At 39.5% G+C, this 20,425-nt stretch overlaps 1 protein-coding gene across 5 annotated transcripts in view; it reads left to right on the forward strand.

Annotated features, from left to right (window-relative positions):
- The window catches only part of TSGA10 (testis specific 10), a 38,329-nt gene that overhangs the window by 4,191 nt on the left and 13,713 nt on the right, over positions 1–20,425 (forward strand). For 4 of the 5 annotated variants that reach the window (XR_014009497.1, XM_081199283.1, XM_081199281.1 and 1 more), the window contains exons 2-15: positions 2,113–2,229; positions 4,518–4,733; positions 6,299–6,364; positions 6,994–7,161; positions 8,333–8,488; positions 9,937–10,110; positions 10,260–10,337; positions 12,141–12,292; positions 12,695–12,810; positions 14,689–14,843; positions 15,825–15,880; positions 16,158–16,326; positions 18,426–18,536; positions 20,081–20,266. Coding sequence is in view for 4 of the 5 variants with exons in the window: in XM_081199283.1 (XP_081055409.1) it covers positions 2,113–2,229; positions 4,518–4,733; positions 6,299–6,364; positions 6,994–7,161; positions 8,333–8,488; positions 9,937–10,110; positions 10,260–10,337; positions 12,141–12,292; positions 12,695–12,810; positions 14,689–14,843; positions 15,825–15,880; positions 16,158–16,326; positions 18,426–18,536; positions 20,081–20,266 (1,920 nt within the window). In the remaining variant the exon portion in view is untranslated. The remainder of the gene's footprint in view (positions 1–2,112; positions 2,230–4,517; positions 4,734–6,298; positions 6,365–6,993; positions 7,162–8,332; positions 8,489–9,936; positions 10,111–10,259; positions 10,338–12,140; positions 12,293–12,694; positions 12,811–14,688; positions 14,844–15,824; positions 15,881–16,157; positions 16,327–18,425; positions 18,537–20,080; positions 20,267–20,425) is intronic. The other variant, XM_081199282.1, reaches the window with a different exon arrangement.

The following is a 20,425-nucleotide window of genomic DNA, read 5'->3' on the forward strand; positions in this document are numbered from 1 at the left end:
GAAAGTTTTAAATAATTCCTCTCCCTCGTTTTGCTCCTAATTATTATTGCCTTGCCCCAATTTGGGGTGAGGGGGGAAGGATAAGATATAGTAAATGCAACACTATGTGGAAAGGAAGGGTTAAAGTAGACTCTCATGGAGGACAGATGGACCATAGAGAAGGAAATGCCTAGAGCAATCTATCTAGGTTATAACAGCCTGCAAACCATTGTACAATAGTCCATCTAAACCTGAGGAAATTATACAGCTGTCCCTTTGTGTTTTTTAAAAAAGTTGGATTTTCTGAGCTTTGAAGAAAATGAGAGCTGATCAGGGAGCAGAATGCTTTGTTCACAACATTATACAGATGCCCTGTAAAAAGTGAGTGAATGAAGTGTGGTTATTCCACAATAAATATCCAGAGTGGAAGCAGCCCTGTCCTTTTCCTTATTTTTTCTTTTAGTAACATAGTTTTTATTCATTTTCATCTTTAAACTTTAATATGGTTGCATTGAGATATATGTTTATTTACATAAGAGCATATTATATACATCAATTACATAAAAAAACTCAGATAAAAGTTTCTGAATGTATTAAAGTTGTGTCAAGGTGTATATACCAAAATTATTACAAATATTACATATATGAACTAATGTAAAGTATAAGTAAAAGGTATTTTGTATCAGTAACAATTAGGATTTGTAGTAATCTATAGGAAGGAGGGACGCGGGTGGCGCTGTGGGTTAAACCACAGAGCCTAGGGCTTGCCGACCAGAAGGTCGGCAGTTCGAATCCCCGAGACGACGGAGTGAGCTCCTGTTGCTTGGTCCCTGCTCCTGCCCACCTAGCAGTTCGAAAGCACATAAAAGTGCAAGTAGATAAATAGGTACCGCTCCGGCGGGAAGGTAAACGGTGTTTCCTTGCGCTGCTCTGGTTTGCCAGAAGCGGCTTAGTCATGCTGGCCACATGACCCATAAGCTGTACGCCGGCTCCCTCGGCCTATAGAGCGAGATGAGCGTCGCAACCCCAGAGTCGTCCGCGACTGGACCTAATGGTCAGGGGTCCCTTCACCTTTATAGGAAGGAGGGGAAGAAAATAAAATAAAATATGTATTTCATGCACACCACACTGTGCTCTAAACTATGGATACTGCTCTACCATATGCTTCATTATTTGTATAAACATCACACCAGACTGCATAAAATTGTCTTGTTTCTTTGGCTTCTTTGTACTTTTAATTTTTGTATCAGTTTTTCCAGGAACGCTATTTGCCAAATTGCATTATACCATTGGTCCATAGTTAATAATTGCAATGATTTCCATATCCTGGCAATAGCTGTTCTTGCAGCAATTAATAGTTGTGTTGTGAGTTCTTTGTTTGCAATTTGCAATATATTGTGACAAGTTAATTTTGGTATCCTGGAGACTGTCTGCCTTGCAATCAGAGATATTTCTGTAAATGCATTCTTTCTATAACTTCTATTTTTGGACACTCCCACCACATGTGCTGATATGTCCCTATAGTGGGACATCCTCTCCAACACATGGGAGAACCATTCGGTTTTATATAGGCTAGGCATCAAGGTATTAAGTACCAGTTGTACACCATTTTAAGGGCTGTTTCTCTGGATGTTGCCGATATGCATTTTTATGGCACTTTTGTCCACAATCTGTACCTTGCATCTTCTTCAATTTCTAAACCCAAATTTAGTTCCCACCACCTCAAATTTTGCTGAGGAAAAAGTTGAACCTCTATAATAGATAGATTTTGACAAAGATATGAACCATTTTGTGAATATATTTTCTTTCACTGTTATTTTTCCATATTTCGTCACCTGTCTCATGACTTCGTCTTTAACCTATAAATTTGTTGATGAACCATAAATGAGCACACTTTGACTGTGGTTTCCCAGCCAGCCCTGATCCCATCCAATTATATTGCCATCTAAGCCTGTTGAACGTAGTAGACTTTACTTTCAGTTAAATATATACTGGTTTGGGCTTCAGCTATATTTACAATATAATATCTTATGACAATAACATTCAAAACTTGCATTTTTTCAGCCGAATGCAGGAATAGACTATCACAAAACAGGACTGTTCTTTAAACAATTTTTGCTTCTTTCCCCACAGAGGTTGACAACAAGAGAAGAGCTTGTGTTAGGTTGTCCATTTTCTGAAAGTGAGAGAGCTTCAAAATCAGAAGACAGCATTAGGAAAGACAAAATCATCCAACAACTGCAATCAGAGGTTCTGTCATATTTTTCTGAAATTTTGGCTATTTGTAACAACTAAACTAGACCATAAACATAACATTTTGCTGTGAAAAATGGATTTGTCCTCTCATTAGAAATGTTGGGACAAAATAATGGCATGGGATCAATAGTTACATTATAATGACTATATAATAGTAGTTAATCAACCTGTTGTGGCATTTTACCATGACAATATCCATGTGTACTAATGGGCCTTCCCAATGCAAAACCCTATAGGTTTAGCTCATTTGTTTACTGGAGGTATATGGAGAGTAATTACAGTACTTAGCTGCATCAGAACTACTTGGCTTTTATCAGTCTTGATTCAGACCTGACAAAACTAGGTTGATGGATTCTTTAGAAATGGATGAATATTGTGTTTGCCAGATTTTATATCATTTCATTGATCAAAAGAGCATATGCTGATCACAAGACTGCTCGTTAGCTGCAAAGGGCAAACGCAATCCATATTGCTTTTATATAACATATGACAAATATTTATTGAATACATAAATTGTCCGGACTGTGGCAGGAATCCACCCAGCACTCATGGGAAAATGTGGCATGATCTCTTAGAGTTATCAAATGAAACTTTAACACATGGCATGATAAAAGTCTGTAATTTTATCAGGACAAGTTACTTGTAGTTTACTGTTGTAGCAATTGTTTTCTCAAAATTTATCTTCTGTACTATGAAAATAAATAAAAACAGTATTTAAAAAAAGACTGCTCATTTGCTTAAAGGCTACAATATTAGCAGCGGCAGTAGGCAGAAGATTATTGAATTAAAGTGTATTTTATAGGGCTGGTTTGCATGACATGCTAAGCCAAACTTGATTTTAGTGAGACATGTGAGCATGCTGGTTTTGGGGTGGGGGCTTGCAGCTGCTTTGTTCCCCCCTGATCTTTTTTGCTGCCATGCTGCACTTAAGTAAGCCATAATTTGACTTACCATGTCCAAACCAGGGCTCGTAGTTAAGCTTTCTCTTCACTAGCCATGAACTGTAACCAAAGTTTATTCTTGTTTACAGCTTGTTGTTAGCAAGGAGAGTGTTTAACCATGAGCCCTGGTTCAGACAAAAGCAAACCTTGGTTAAACTTGATACAACAATGAAAAGATCAGGGAAGAGCAAAACAGCTGTGAGCTCCTCTCTAGGAGCTTGCATACTAGCACAGTCTCACGAGGATTAGTATGTCATGCAAGACAGTATTATAACCTTGATAGTATTACTGGACAGGTTTTATTCTAGTATGCCCCCACCATGTGAAAGCCATAGATCCTGGATTTTATTTCATGCTTCAGGCTCTATTGTATGTTTTACATGGAACATTGTTATCATTCAAGATCCTTAGAAACAAAGTTGCTGCATAATTAGGCACGTTCCATGAGCTGCATTATGTGTTCTAGCTTTCTAACCTTAGAATTAAGACACTGAATTTGACATACATTCATCATAGGCAGATTTTAAAAGCTTCATTGTCATTCAGGTTCCAGGTGAAAACCAACAATTTCCATACAGCTGGAGGCCCTACTGGGCATGATGAGGGCAGGTTGCAACATGAGTTCCCCTTGCCCCCATGAGCTTGCCTGTAGTCTTGGAGCCCTTCTGGAAGATGAGGCAAAGTGATTTGGTGGGAATAACATGGGAGCTGGGTTTGACTTTCACTTCTAGACTAATTATTTTGCAATTTAAATAACACATCATTCCTCTGCTTTATATTAAATCAGTGGTGTGACCCAGCTTTTATAGGCTGGTCACTTTGGCCTTAAAAGTTCTCATTATCAGATTTTCTAAACAATTCAGCGTATCACTTTTGAAGCACGCCTGAAGTGTTGGTGCTTGCATGGTTTTTCTGTCTCTCTTAGTCTAGCTTACCACTGGGCTGCTTCACACATGACAGTTTTCTTTTACTGATGTAAAAAAACGCTTCTTTATATACTGTTCCTATTGAAACTTGGTTCATTGAGGCACCATCCAAAGGATTTTGACAGCTGATGAGTTTATAAGGAGTCACAGAGTTAGAGATAATCTAAGATGTTTGGGGCCTGATCTCTCCAGGACTAAAGCTGGAGTGCCACTTAGTATGTGTGAAATGTATTCCTTTAGTCATGCGTAAGTTCAGCCAGCCATTTCCATGTAGGAACAAGCAGTTTCAATGTACCTTAACCATGGTCAGCTGCTCAGGAGCCCTTTACACTTAGTATGTGATATGAACTAATGTTTTGCTGCCAAGACAAGATGTAGGAGAAGTGAAACCATTTTGTTCTTTTTGACTTACAAGGTTGAAGAACTGCGAACAAAAAATACTGAGTTGGAGAAGTATGTTACAAAAATACTTGATAGTAAGAAAGAAGTAACAACTCAAGTGGGTGACTTGGCAAGTAAGAATGAATATCTCTGTAAAGAACTCGCTCATGTAGACAAGTTAGCAGAACAGCTGGAAAAAGAAAAAGAATTTGTATTGGATAGTGCAGACCAGGAAATTGCAGAAGCCAAGGTACTTGAATTAATAATAAAATTTTTATACATGCAATGCTTTTATAGTTTGTTCTTTTTGAGAATTAGTTTCACAATTACAGGAGAAATTTCCATTTCTGGATGCTCATGTAGTTTTAAGAGTTTGCATATGTGAAATACTGGAATTGTAACCAATTGGAAGAGCTGTAGCTCAGTGAATGAGCATCTGGTTTGGATGCAGAAATTCCCAGATTCAGTCCCCAGCATCTCCAAGTAGAACTGGCAAAGACTTCTGTCTGAAATCATGTAGAGCTGCTATCAGTCAGTGCAACAATACTGAATTGGATGGATCAAAGGTCTATCTCAGAATAAGACAGTTTCCTATGTTCCTCTCAGTGTTCCAATAATTTTACAACACACACACGCAAACACACACACACACACACACACACACACACACACACAATGTTGACCAAGTAAAGAGATACAGGTGTAGGTCAAAAAATACTGTGGACATTTAGCCTTGTAATGGTGTAGAGCAGAGGAGGGTAAACTTGCAGGCGCCGCTATTGAAAACTCTGATATCCATCAGCCGGAGTCTGATATAAAGGGCATACACTTAGACTTAAAGAATTCTGAGCACATGAATTTGTTTTGAGTAATACTTTTATAGTATCAGAACTCAACTCACAGTCCTTCAACATAAAAATCCACTCCTGGTTACCCTAAGCTTTCTTCATTCCAACTGGATAATTTAGGAGAGATTCATTGTGTTGCTGTTATTGTTAAACAATCAGGAGTAAAAAATCCTTACCAATCTATAGCGTGTTCGAAAAGTAACTATACACCTATTGGATAATGTAACTCAGTAGGTGTCTGGTTACTTTTTGAACACCCTGTGCTTCAAATCACCCGGAGATTTATCAGTAGATCCTGATTTACCTTGTGCCCAACTCTGAGCTGCCCTCTCTGCCCCAAAGAGAGGTGCCTCCTCACACTGCCCCAAAGGAGCCTGGGAAGAGGATGTCCCCAGCCTTAGTGGCCCAGTGGAGACTGGCCAAAGGTGAACATGAGGCCAGCACCTTATCTTGGGTGGCAGCCGCAGGTGCTGGTGGGGCTGCATGGTAGAAAAGCTCTTCTTCACCTTTATTCAGGCACTCAGCTCCCAGGCAGGCCTTGCACACAGCAAGCACAAGAAAGGCCAGCACAGCACCTGCCTGCCTGGCCTCCCTCACCTGGCTCCTGTCAACCAGCACTCCCTGGCCAGCCCCAGAGGCACCATTTGCTTGCAGAGTTTGTAGCCAGGGCTGCTACAACAAACAGCTGAGTAAGCCTTTGGGAGGCAGGACACAAGAGGACATCAGAGGAGGGAGGGAAGGAACGAGGGACAGAGGCCAGCGTTGCCTGCAGCACCCCTGAGTGCCACAGCACACTGGTTGAAAACCACTCTGCTAACTGACTGGCACCTCAGCTCTACTGAGTTTGTCATTTTCAGCTCATCTTAAATGAGTTATCCAAATGCATTATTAGTCAGTGAAAAATATTAGCCAAATGCTCTATTTTCAGTTGTCTAACTAATCATATTTTTCTTTCTTTTCATTTTAGTCTCAGATTAAATGCCAACAAAATACTATACGGAAATTGGAACATAAAATCAGCGCCCTTAGCTCTGTAAGTTACATATCTTTATTTTTGCTGATGAAACCTCGTATCATATGTACATTGCAAAAAACATTTGCGCAGATTAGTACAACTGATACTCCTTTTATAAGATATTTAAATGCATAATTGTAGTGTTAAGAATACATCTACCTGTCAGAATGGTTTGGGTGTGCCGTTTCACTCTTACCTTCTTTTCACTTGCAGAGTGTACTATGTGCACCTGTACCCAAGCTAGGAAGCTCTGTGTATTTTTTTTCTGTCTAGCAGAAAGATTGGCAAAAGATCCCTATTTTTCATCCATACCCTGCTTTATAAAGGACAAAGAAGGAAAGAGGAGGCAGGTGGTGAAACCAGTCTTCTTCTCTCACTTAAGTTGTCAGCTATGACATTTGTTCAGTGGTGCACGTAGGCATTCATAGCCACATGCATGTTAGGTTCTCCCACTCTTCCCACCCTTTATTGTGAGATCTGCTTCATACAACCAACTCTCTTTGTTTTGACAGAAACAGCTTTAATGATTTTATAATACGGTAAATTCAGAAAATCTGAAACATAATAAATCTTGCTTCTGTAGAAATATGTCTTAGTTGGAAAAGTATGTTTATAATAATAATTGTTTTCACTTTGGCACTTAAAAGCCTTCCTCAAACATTGAACTATCACAGGAGAAGCGTCCCTCAAGGCTTGACAATTCTATCAAGTCAGCAGAAGAAGAAAGATATCAGCTGAAGAAAATGCTTCGAAATACATCAAGTCCTAGGCGCAGCTCCTCTCATTCTGTTTCAAAGGAGCTTTCCCCCATCCGGGTATATTTTTCAACTTTCATAAAGTATAGATTTGTGCATTTTTTCAGCTGATTTTGATTACTTGGCACTATTAATATGCTAGCGAGGGACTGAAGTAAATTAATCAGACTACCTAAATCCTGTTGAAGTCAGTAAGATTTAAGCAGCTTTACAATGCAGTTCTGTGCATTTCTACTCAGAAGCAGGCCCAATGAGTTCAATGGAACTTGCCTCCTGATAAGTTAGAATTTCAGCCTAATACATACAAAATACAGGTTGCATTTTCTGGTATGCATGCTATCTGGTTGCTGCATACTGCTGTTTGGATTGCAAGGACTCATTGATGATGGATTGGTAGATGGATGGTTCTGTCATTGGGAAGATGTTGTACTACATTATTTTTTGTCGTTTCTAACTTTGTGATATGTACCTAAGTTTATACTATTTTTCAAGGTATCTGTCAACTTAAATCTTTATTTAGACTCATTACAATAGAATTAATCACATTCTACATAAGGTAAAGGTAAAGGTACCCCTGCCCGTATGGGCCAGTCGTGTCCGACTCTAGGGTTGTGCGCCCATCTCGCTTAAGAGGCCGGGGGCCAGCGCTGTCCGAAGACACTTCTGGGTCACGTGGCCAGCGTGACAAGCTGCATCTGGTGAGCCAGCGCAGCACACGGAAACGCCATTTACGTTCCCGCCGGAGTGGTCCCTATTTATCTACTTGCACCCGGGGGTGCTTTCGAACTGCTAGGTTGGCAAGCGCTGGGACCGAGCAACGGGAGCGCACCCCACCGCGGGGATTCAAACCGCCGACCTGACGATCGGCAAGTCCTAGGCGCTGAGGTTTTACCCACAGCGCCACCTGCGTCCCTTACACATTCTACATAGTATCTAACAAAAAGCATTTCAGAATAGTTAATTGTGCACAGATTAATATGAACTGAACAGGCAGAATGATATCCAATGGTTAGTCATAGAGTAGATTAATTGAATTCAATAGACTTAAAGTCATTGATTAAGACTTAGTTGGATATCACCCACCATCTTCCTGAATAATTTAAAACTGGATAATCCAGTCAAATTCTAAAATTTGTGATTTATGGATGTTATTGATTGATGGATTGATTGATTGATTGATAAATCAAAAGCAGTAGAAAAGGAAATCAACTTCTCTTCATTAACTGTTTAGGGATGTAAATCTGATCCAGAATTTCAGCAAATGTTGAGAGACCGTGATGAATATAAGACAATGCTGGAAAGATATGAACGTCACATGGCAGAAGTTCAAGGCAACATCAAGGTTCTCACAGCAGAAAGAGACAAAGTTATTCAACTTTATGATCAGGTAATCTTTACAGGCATATGGAATATTCTGGTAAGAACAATTTCTGACAAAATATAAATTCTTAAAGTGTTTGGGAGCTGTTTACCTTAAGATTGTCTTAGGAGGCATTGTTGAAGGTTTGTCGTCCTCAGAATTTATGATGTAAAGGGACCCCTGACCATTAGGTCCAGTCGTGGCTGACTCTGGGGTTACGGCACTCATCTCACTTTATTGGCCAAGGGAGCCGGCGTATAGCTTCCAGGTCATGTGGCCAGCATGACTAAGCTGCTCCCGGCAAACCAGAGCAGCGCACGGAAACGCCGTTTACCTTCCTGCCGGAGCGGTACCTATTTATCTACTTGCACTTTGACGTGCTTTCGAACTGCTAGGTTGGCAGGAGCAGAGACCGAGCAACGGGAGCTCACCCCGTTGTGGGGATTCTAACCGGCGACCTTCTGATCAGCAAGTCCTAGGCTCAGTGGTTTAACCCACAGCGCCACCCATGACCCGATTTATGATGTGCAAGTACTTAAAATGTGGGCTCCTACTTTTGGCACATAAACTCTGGAATTTCTCTTTCTGGAGGGATATAGGACTGCCTTATTGTAGACTTAAACAGTTTGTTAAAATATTTTTGTTTTTCTAGGCTTCCTGCACTTAGGTTTCAATTTATTTTCTGTTTTGTTTGTATAGCCTGATTTTATATGCAGAGAGATTTATGATTTGGATTTTTAAAATATTTCCCTCTTTTCTTTTTTGTACTATTATAATTTATTATTGTATCCTGCTTGTACATTTACATTGGGAAGAAAAGTTTTGAAATTTTGAAGAGAATAAATGAATGAATGAATAGATGTTATCTCTTCTTTTGGGATCCATCATGGAAAGTAATGTGAGCAGCAGCTAGTGGGAAGGGGTGGTGCCACATACCTGACCTAGTAGCACTGCTGCTGCCATGTAGCAGGATGAGGTGGAGGAGGGTGGTAGTGACGACAGGGTGGTTCAAATATAGTGTCAGGTATGCTGGTTTGGCGCTGCTGGTATGCCTAAACCACCATAACTGAATTGCTACTTTGCCTTACCTCTTCACCATCCTGATACACAGCAGTAATCCTGCTGCCAGGATAGTTCCACGGTGACACCTTTCCCTGCCGGCTGCTCCTATACAAACTATTAAGAACATAGAAAGAACACTGATGAATTAGATCAAGGATTGATTTATTCCAGGATCACGGGTCCACAGTGCCAGCCTGATGCCTCTGGATAGCTCCCAACCTAAGCAGGTTTTAATAACAACAGGCCGTCTCTGTTGCTTGGGCTATTTGTGGATGTGACATTATGGGTTGTATTCACTTTGTATATATCTGCTGAAGTAAGTTGGTTCCAGTTTTGTCTTTGGTAGGCTAGTTACAATTTAAGTTGTCTTGAATTGGACAAATCTGCATCTGAGTTTTAATTTTGAATGATAGGCCCAGGAAGAAATAAGTCAACTGCGAAAAGAAGCTATGAAAGTCCCGAAAGCATCCAAAACTGCGATGACTGCACAGGCTGTTTTGAGGCGTGTGGAAACAGAAAGGGATGCAGCTATTTCTGATTTCCGAAGGATGTCCACTGAACGAGATAGCTTGAGAGAGAGGTTAAAGGTTTGACTTTTTATCCAAATTCGTTTGTGCCACATCTGTTCAACATAAGAAATTGCCAAGACCGTTGTGTAGTATCTAATCTAATCTAATCTAATAGATTAAATGTTATTATACTAAGTGTATTTGATTTATGTTTTTGTTTGATATAGATTGCTCAAGAGACTGCATTTAATGAAAAAGCTCACCTGGAACAGAGAGTTGAGGAACTGGAGTTAAATGTTCAGAGTGTAAGGGAAAATGTTTCCTTATTTTAAAGATATGGTAGATATAAAATTAAACAAGTGGTTAGAAGCCTGTAAGGACAGAGACATTGAAAAGATACATTGAATGATTTTTTTGTATAAATATACAACACTTACTACATTATTCAAGAAACATGCAATTATTTGTATGCATTAATTCTTACTTTTCTATTTAGTAATCTATACAGAGCTTTATTTGTTTGTTTATTTATTTATATCTTGCCTTTCTCCCAGTGCAGGAGTCGGATCCAAGGTGGCTCACAACATGCATTAAATACAGATACAGCTAAAAAGCACACCAAACAGTTATAAATATAAATAAATAAATAAGTTACCATATTAAAAACGCCATTGAATTGAAACAGCTTAACCATTTAAAAACCCAACAACAAGAGGAGGAGAAAATATGCATTTCATACCATTAAATGACCCTACCACAATAGTTGCCAAAGGCCTATCTAAACAAAAAAAGCCTGCCTGCCAGCGAAAGGAGAGAGAGGGCAAAGCTAAGCTCCCATGGACTAGAGTTGCACAATATGAGAGCAGCCACCAAAAAGGCCCTCTCCCATGTCCCCACCAAATGTGCCTGTGAGGGTGGCAAACAGAGAGAAAGGTGTCGCCTGAAGATTTCAAAACCTGGTCAGGCTTATCTAGGGAAATAGCCTGGACCCAAGGTGTATAGGGCTTTATAGCTCATGACCAACATTTCAGTTGTGCCCAGAAACAGGCCAATAGCCAGTGGGCTTATTGTAACAAAGAGTTTCGATTCTCACTGTAACCTGTAACCTTTATTAAAGGGAAATATATTCTTAAGGAATTAGTCCTAGAAACTGTAGTATATAAGATACAGTCTTACTGGAAAAGAAAATAGGAGACTGATTTGCTCTCCATTCAGGGTTATCTCCAGGGTTTTGTGTGCTTTGGCAACAGAGCATCAATACTCCCAATTTGTCCATTAAAGAACTGCCTAATTTTCAGCTAATCAGGTCCTTGCTCTGCTATGCATCGTGTTACATTTGGCTGTCTTGATTAAGATAATGCAATCAGTTGAGGTGCTGGTGGCAATGCATCTGACCACATGCGCCTTGAGCCCTGTTCCTCCTGGCTTATTAAATCTAGCAGAGGGAGACTGACTGGTTGGGTCCCTAGTGTGGTTAATGCTTCGCTGCATTGGAGGGGGGCTCTGCTGCATCATCCAAGTCTTCTGTCTGGCTTGGCAGTCTATATCAGATCCCCACAGTAAAGTCACTGTTGTTTATTTCTCTTACAATCTTTACCCATATACTCTCAGTCTGCTTTCCATGCTCCAAGTCATGGATTTCTTCACAGGTATACACATCCTTTACATATAATGCTACTCTTCCTCCCTTCCTGCTTGGTCTATTCCTTTAAAACAGGTTATACCCCTCAGTTTCTACATTCCAAGTCATGGGTCTCATCCCACCAGGTTTCAATAATGCCTACCAGGTCATACTTGCAATCCTGAATTAAAAGCTCCAATTCATCTTGCTTGTCTCCCATACTCTGTGCATTTGTGTGAAGACAACTTCTTTGGAGGCTTTTAAGCAGAGGTTGGATGGTCATCGGTCATGGATGCTTTAGCTGAGATTCCTGCATTGCAAAGGGATTGGACTCGATGACCCTTGGGTTCCTTCCAACTCTACAATTCTATAATTCTATAAAAAGTCTGAAAAGGCAACATAAATAATTCCTAGGTAAAAGCATATGTTAATTGAAGTAGTTGGATGTTATATAAAGTAATAATTCCTTGTCACTTTAATGTCTCAGCTTGACAATGAGCGATTAGATCAAACATCAAAGATGGCTTTAATGAAGGAGACAATCGAGTCTCTAGAAATGGAGATGAAAATATTGGCAAAAAGAGCAGTAGATTTTGAAAGTGAGCTAAGCAGGCAAAAAGCAACTAATGCTTCACTGAGGTAACTGAAATATGTGTTGAATCAAATATTTTATGTTTCAAAGTTTGTGTCTGTTGACTGGCTATAATTTTAACTTTTTGAGATACGAAGTAGGCTTATTAATGGGATATAAATAATAATGTAGTTTAAAAGGATGGTGATATACTGTATGTTCTACTTTGGCAATAGCTTCTCTTTAGTTAAGTCTGAATTACCTGATACCTGATTTGCACTGACTTCTGTTTGAAGAGTTCTGTAGCTTGTGCTTAGCTTTTATTGACTGTTAATTACGCGTTCACAAAATTCCCTTGCTCTATAGTCACTAGCTATTAATTAGTTGCCATTTATCATGAGATCCCTTTTAGTGTTAGTCCAATGTTTGTGTGAAAAGATAAATTTAAATTTCCCTTTGTTAATTTTTAGCATTATGAATGAAAAAATGGAGCATAACATTGCAGAGGCCCAACGACAACTCTCAAAGAAAAAATATGAATTACAGCTCATTCAAGATAAAATTACGTGTCTAGATGAAAAAAATGGTAAGTTTCGAATGCCAACCTTTGAGTCATTTTTAAAATATATTTTATACAGGATTATTTATTGGACCATTGCAGTGTGATTTTATGTGGGTCTACCCTTGAGGCTGGTGCAGAATTATGCAGCCTGGTTATCAGGTGCTGTCTATTGACAAAATATAACACCTATATTGTGATAGTTGCATTTGGCTAGCAGTATGCTACCAAACTATCTTCAAGGTCTTACTATTAAGTATATTAAGCCTAAACACCTGCGGCTTAAAATCTTACCTTACTCCTTATACCCCTGCCTGACTTTTGCAACCTGCCTCTGAGAAATGTCTGATGGTGCCTGATAGTGTCAGACTATCCTTAAGAAGAATTGTGCATTTGGCACTGGGGTTATGAAACTCTACCTAGTAAAATCAAGTTGGCATTGTTTGTAATTAGCTGAAAGTGCCAAATTAAGACTTGGTTATTTCACCAAGCCTATTTATGAAAACAATTTCTTGTTTTTATAACCTTGTTGAGTGACTCATATTTGTAATCCGGCATTTCTGTTTCTTGAATGTATTCTGCTTGATTTCATTTGTTATGTCATTTTAGTTTTAATTGTGATTCTGCAGACCACATTTTTATGAGTTTTGGGCATAGAAATGAATTATTAATAACAATGACTGGGGCCAGAGACTGGCAAGTCTACAAGTGTCACCCACTAATCCATATGGATGATATTTTACATCTATTTTGTGCCAAGTTTCTGCCTAAGTTCTGTGATTATTTAGTCAGGAATATTTGTTTCTATGACTTTAGTACCAGTGAATATGTACTTTTTATATAGGAAGTATCTGAATAATAAATAATATTTAATATTTAAATCAGTGATTTAAATTTGCTGCTTTGCTCACCGAGGTCATGATTGAAATCTCCTTGATCCAAGCACTTTATATTACTGTAAAAACAGTAACAAAACTGCATCCCACAAGCCTTAGGCACAGAGAGGTGTACTTTGCATAGAAAAGGGGTAGCCAATGAGGTGCCCTCCATATCATTTTGGACTATGATTTCCCATAAGCCATGGTCACCATGGCAGTGGTCAGGAATGATGGAAATTTTAGTCTTACAAAAACTGGAACATACCTCATTGGCTACCCACAGCCTGTGTCATTACAAAAATGTGACGCAAAGTATAGAGCCCCAAAATGCTGCTACAGAAAAGTTCAATTTTCTTGGCTACTTGGGCCAAGTTTGACAATTAAGGACACATCCATGTGATGGTGTTTGTGCTGTATTTATATAAAGTTATTTAGAAGCATTTGAAAATTATTGGAAAACATGGCAATAATAGTGGTACAGATGTATAGTGGATTTATATTCTGTGGCAAGTGGTGAGTAGCTAGACCAGTTTCCCCCATTGTTCACTTCCTCCCCAGGCCTGGGCATGAGAGATGAGGGAGGTTCGCACTATATGTATTAAGTAACTTAGCAATGTCAGGTTGTCTTGTGATTAACTCTTCTTTTTGTGAATGGTCACTTTTACTAAGGAAATTGTGACTGTCCATTGTATTTCATTTTCTTCTGACCTCATTGTTTCCAGTTTCTCCCCGCCCCCAACCATGTACATACACCAACAACTCAGGATAAAATGAAGTGGACTGTACTCCACAAAATCTTATGCTGCAATAAATTGTTGGCCTTTAAGATGTCACAAGACTGTTCATTGTTTTTTTTCTGCAAGACTGTCTTAGCTAAAAGTTTGCAGTTTGGCCAGAATGTAGGGGGAGTGGAACTTGTACATGCATAATAAATATTTGTATGCTCATCAGAGTTGTTGCTTGATCACAGCCTATTTACCAAAGGTTATTTTTAACTGATAAAATAATTTTATTATAATATTTCTAGAAAAGCTTTCAAAACAAAATCTTGTTCAACAAGAAGATATTTGTACACTCAATGACACAATAACTGAACTTGATACAGAAAAGGATTCTTTACATGAGCTTCTGGAAGAGAAAGCAGATAAAGTTGCTTCCCTTGAAGAAAGCTTGGCCCTTAAAGTAAGTTTGATATGTAAATGTTTAGGTATTTAAGATTCATCACATTTAGAATTTTTTTGTGCTTGTGCAGGAAGGAGACTTCATATTTGGCATGTAGCTTTTGAAAGTACACATTACAGGCATATTGGACAAAGTAAATGGTACAAGCATGAGTTGTGCTAGTGATGGAAAATTGACATTTCTGTGGATTATTTTTGAGTAATTCTGTTTTAATATGCAAATACGTGGATTAGTAGGGTTAAAACATTCTGCTTATTCAAATTGGTGCTTTTTAGATTTAGTTCAAACATACACCTTTCAATACTACTAATAATTTGATTATGACTTTTAAGTATACAGTTTCAAATATAGAATGAGGAACTTTACTACCATTTAGAAAACTGTTAAAATGCTGTAATTTTTTTGCAAATAACTTTCTACCCTGTACATGCTGTTTGTAGGTCTTGCAGTCAGAGACTCTGTAACCACTATGTTGTATATGTTGAGATTCTAATAGCAACTTTAGGGGGCATTTTGATTGAGGAAACCATGTCACGTGAAAGGGTTAATCCCACCCCCTTCCAGCACCACAGTTCAGAGATTTCTGAGACTTTTGCTGCAAAGTTTGCATGTGCCGTGATATTAAATCTCTACCATATTTATTTTGCTGTTCTGGCAGCCTAACATTGCAATCAAATGCATGTCTACTTAGAACTAAGCCCCACTGAGCTCAATGAGACTTATTCCCAAGCAAGTGTGTATAGGATTGCAGTCAAAATATTAAAAACCTGTGGAGTGCAAGTTTATGTACAATTACTCAGAAGTAAATCCTGCTCTGTTCATTGGAGTTTACTCTCATATAAGGATGATTAGAATTGCAGCCTTAATCTTATAAAGTATTACTGAACAAAAGAAACTGACATGAAAAAAACAAACTATTTCCTGTTTTGTTCATCTCTTTTTTACTAACTGAGGAAAAATACATTTTTATTTATTTTCAAGGAAAAGACCATTTCAGATTTGAAGTGCCTACTTTCTGATATGGAGAAATCAACAAAGTAAGACATAAACTCTGGATTTTGTTCTTTCTTTTAAAGTTATTTTTACTTAACTTGAACTATTCTGTTAGAATTAACATATATAAATTAATCTATTCTGTATTTATAACTTGTAATATTAGACATATTCAATATTTTAAAAATGTTTTATTAAATAAACATAATTATTGGTATACTTCTATCTAAAAACATTTGATGAAGGGACATTTTCATGCCCTTGTTTTGCAATAACATTTTTATGTAAAATGTATTTTGCATTTTATAATTTACTGCCCAGGCATTCTACTGAAGCACTCTGTAGGTGTGAACAGGATATTACCAAACTACATCAGCTTTTGGATGAATCTAATAATGAACTTGCTCAGACTAGCGAAGAGAAAGAAGGATTAATTCGGGAGAATGATAATCTACAAAAACAGCTTTATAGCTTTAAGGAGGAGAATCAGGTATATGTTGGCAGATTTGAATACAACTCATATTTACCTTCCCACTATTAACCAGGAACTGTTTTGTAACTAACTAGGGAGGACAGGAGTGCCTGGTGTGCTCTGGTCCATGGGGGTCACGAAGCGACTAAACGACTAACCAACAACAGGGAGGATATTGTTCCACACTACCCTCAATCTCTGAGCAGTGCAAGATTCTAGGGCAGGGGTGTCAAACTCAAATTCATCGGGGGCTGCATCAGCAGTTTGGTCACCCTCAAAGGGCCGATTGTATCTGTAGGACTATGTGTCCACTCTTTATTATCATAAATTATTGTAACTGCATTCAATTATTACTGTTTTTTGTAATAATGTAAGTAATAACTTACAGTAGAGGAGAGAAGGGTTCAGGCAGCCGTTGGATCTGTCACATCACAGGATGGCATGCGCTCAATATAAAAACGAGTGGAGGTTTCCTGAATGCATGTAAAGTGGAGGTTTCCTGTGTAGAACGGCCGGCGCCGCTAGAGGGCAGACATTCTCTGGGTTGTAGGCTGCCGCGCATGCGCTGAAGAGGCGGCTTTCTTTTGTCAAAAAAAAAAAGCGAGAATAAAAGGTGAAGGCTGGCGGCTGCCGGCGGCTACACGGGCCACATGACGAGGTCTGGCGGGCCAGATTCGGCCCGCGGGCCTTGTGTTTGACACCCGTGTTCTAGGGAGTTCCAGGGTTTGTGTTTCTTTTAAGAAAATTAGGCACAGGTGTCTTTATGATATATGGTTTGTTTACAGATATATACAACCTGAGCCTATGATGGAGGGGTTCCCAGCATCACTCTGGGTCTTGCTTCCTCCATAGGCACAGCCCTGGATTCAAACGAGCATCATCCATGGTGGTCTCTGCCTCTGTCTCCAGCTCGCTGCTTTACTACCACATTACAGCCCTAACTCCACACTTCTTCTTGCTTTAGCTTTTGAGCAGGGGTTACAACCATTTGTCATTCCACACAGAGTCCCTTTGATCCTCTATAGTCTTTGAATCCCCACGACGGGGTGAGCTCCCATTGCTTGATCCCAGCTCCTGCCAACCTAGCAGTTCGAAAGCACATCAAAGTGCAAGTAGATATATAGGTACCTCTCTGGCGGGAAGGTAAACGGCGTTTCTGTGTGCTGCTCTGGTTTCTCCAGAAGTGGCTTAGTCATGCTGGCCACATGACCTGGAAAAACTGTCTGCAGACAAATGTAGGCTCCCTTGGCCAGTAAAGTGAGATGACTGGACTTAATGGTCAGGGGTCCTTTACCTTTCTTTTAGTCTTCTTAATAGCCTATCACCCCAGGTGATTTCCTCACAAGGAAGTTAGCCTAGCTTAATTAGCCCTTAGCATTTTACTTAATTTAAGGATTAGCAGAGACTAGCAGGCAGTTTAATTTACAGGGTCTGGCTTAATACACTGTGGCTTAATACACACAGGTCTTGCACTCAGTTTTAACACTCCAAAACACTGATTAAATTCTAACACCTGGACCCTGGAATTTAGGGTTTCTAGTATCCACAAACTCATAACACTATGTTCTCTGGAGGTGGTTAACATGTCATCATACAGGTTATGCTGCTCTCTTGCTGCTGAAGACAGGAAACACAGACTGGTCTTTATCTGTTGGTCACACCCCCATCATCTCAGTCAGTTTCTTGTCTTCTCCATGGACATGTGGGGGAGGGCAGCCCACCCATGAGCAAGGTGCTCAGGTGGTAGGTGCCTGCCTCATAGAGCAGTAGATCCCAGTGTAGAGTTTTATTCCCCCCTTGTTGCTGACATGGACCTTCACTCACCTCTTCTTCCCTGCCAGGGAGGAGGGCATCATTTTGTGGTTCCTCTCAGATGCCAAAATATATTGGGCCAGCCCTGTTGTGCACACATGTGTGTTGCTTCAGGCTTGTTCTGCTAACTAAATTTTATTTAGAATTTTGTTTCATCTTGAAGGTTCGTATTTCTCCTTTTATATATAGGAATGCATCTTTAATTGTAACACTTTACGACACCTAATCCTACTTCTAAAATGTAGTCAAACCTGAAAAGAGTATGAAATGCTTGCCTAAAACAATGTTTCACATTTCTTTGACAGATTCTGCATCACAAACTCAGTGAATGTCAGAATGAACTTGATAATCTGAAGGCGAAAACTGAAGATTGGCATACAGATATTTCCAGACTGAAGAGCATGCTGAAATCTAAAGTAAATGTATACTTTGAAAAGCTGCAAGTTTTCTAAACCATGCAATGTCTAATGGGGTGCTTCCTGTCAAGGAGCATATTCCTATGTCTACATTCTAATGATTTGAAAGGTTTTACTGAGCCTTCAGAGAGTGCTGTGCAAAATGCTGCAGGAGAGCTGACAGTTTTGTTGGGTCATTCACAGTGACCCTTGTAAAGCATTCTGCAAGATATCAAGACCCTTGCAAAGCCCTATGCAAAATACTATGTTGCTGAGCAGTTTGCAAGGGTCTTACTATGTTGCTGAGCAATTTGCAAGGGCCCTGCAAAGCACTCCTGAGGCAAAAAAGGGTTGTTTGATGTCATTGTGACATCAGGGTATTGTTAGGTAGGCTACCCCAACCAGATGTCAAATTTTGCCCGCAAGGGGTGGGGGAGATAACAAATTCGCCCATTGGACCATTCACCACCCCTGCTCTAAAAAATGATTCCACTCAGCCAGTACTGGGAAACTACATTACTTTTATAGTCTATGTTCCATGGATTGCAAAAGCTTTGCAGCCATACTAGCTTTTGATTAAGATCTCAAATAGGTCAAAAGTTTGTAGAAGGAAGGAGAAGCTTTCCATCAGCATTAATCTGTACTGACACATGTGCAAAAGGCAAAAAGAATTTGATAATCCCAGTAGAAGAAGGCATGCAAGGTCAATGCACATCTGAGCTGCCTTAGTGTTATTTAAGGCCTCAATTCAAAATGCATTGCATGCTGAAAAATTCTTGCATGCAGTTACAAAATTCATGAGACTATTTTTTGTATTTTTACTAAACACAAAAGTTTACTGAGGCATTTCCTCATCTGCTTTGATTTTCTTGCAGCAGATCTTACAGAGGAAGGAGCTGCAGTGGTATACTTGGAACAACATCAGAGCCCTTCCCCTTCCCCACTATACAGCTGGTGCTTGCCCATCTGTCTTGTTCCCTTCCCCTTCCCAAATTGGTCATGGGCATGTTGTACAAGTTGAGCAGTACCTGTATGGCAGGTCCATCTTTCTACAGTGAAGTTCAGATGTCCACTAGTCCTGCAAACCCACCACACAACTGGACTGAAGTGAATATAGTTTACTAAGGGCCAGTTCACTTTTTTCCATCCATTTATATTGTAAAGTGTAGCAGTACAGAGCCATGTGCTCTCTTTCCAATTGTCTAACAATATGGGGTGTACGCAACCAGTTCCCATGACCTTTCACTCAAAAAAGTTGTGGAAGGATTGCAGCATTCAGGTGATTATATATACAAATGATAGAATATATGCACTGTAACACAGGTTGTGTTTTCTATGTTCTAGGACAGGGGTAGCCAGTGTGGTGCCCTCCAGATGTTTTTGACTAGAACTCCCATGATCACTGGGTGTTACCTATGCTGCTGGGAGTTGTAATCGAAAACATCTGTTGGACACCACTATGGCTCCTGCTCTGTGGTTATGCAAGCTAATTTTTTGTCCCACTATGCATGGCATATGTAAACTGGCCTCAAATTTCAAAAATGAAACCAAATTTTGAATTTCAGGAAAAGGAGAATCAAGATATTTTGGATAACTACCATAGGGCCAATGAGCAAGCAGAAAAGTGGGAATCCAAGTTCCAACAAATGGAAGCAAATTGTAGCTCTGTCCAACTGGAGCTCCTCAGTGCAGAATCTGAGAGCCGCAGACTAAAAGAACGAACAGAGGCTCTTGAAACAGAGATTGGGCACGTAAGTTGGAAAAGCCTCAGCAATCCATTTTTACAATTTCATTTTCATTTAATAGCTGGGCAGTAGAGCTTTTTCATTTCCATTCAGCACTTTCGCCCTTCTTCTTCATCTCCATTGGGAGTGTTAAGGGATAAAGTTTATTGTGAGACATATGTCTCA

The sequence above is a fragment of the Podarcis bocagei genome (assembly GCF_964188305.1).
Source record: "Podarcis bocagei genome assembly, chromosome: 6".
Taxonomy (NCBI): Eukaryota; Metazoa; Chordata; class Lepidosauria; order Squamata; family Lacertidae; genus Podarcis; species Podarcis bocagei.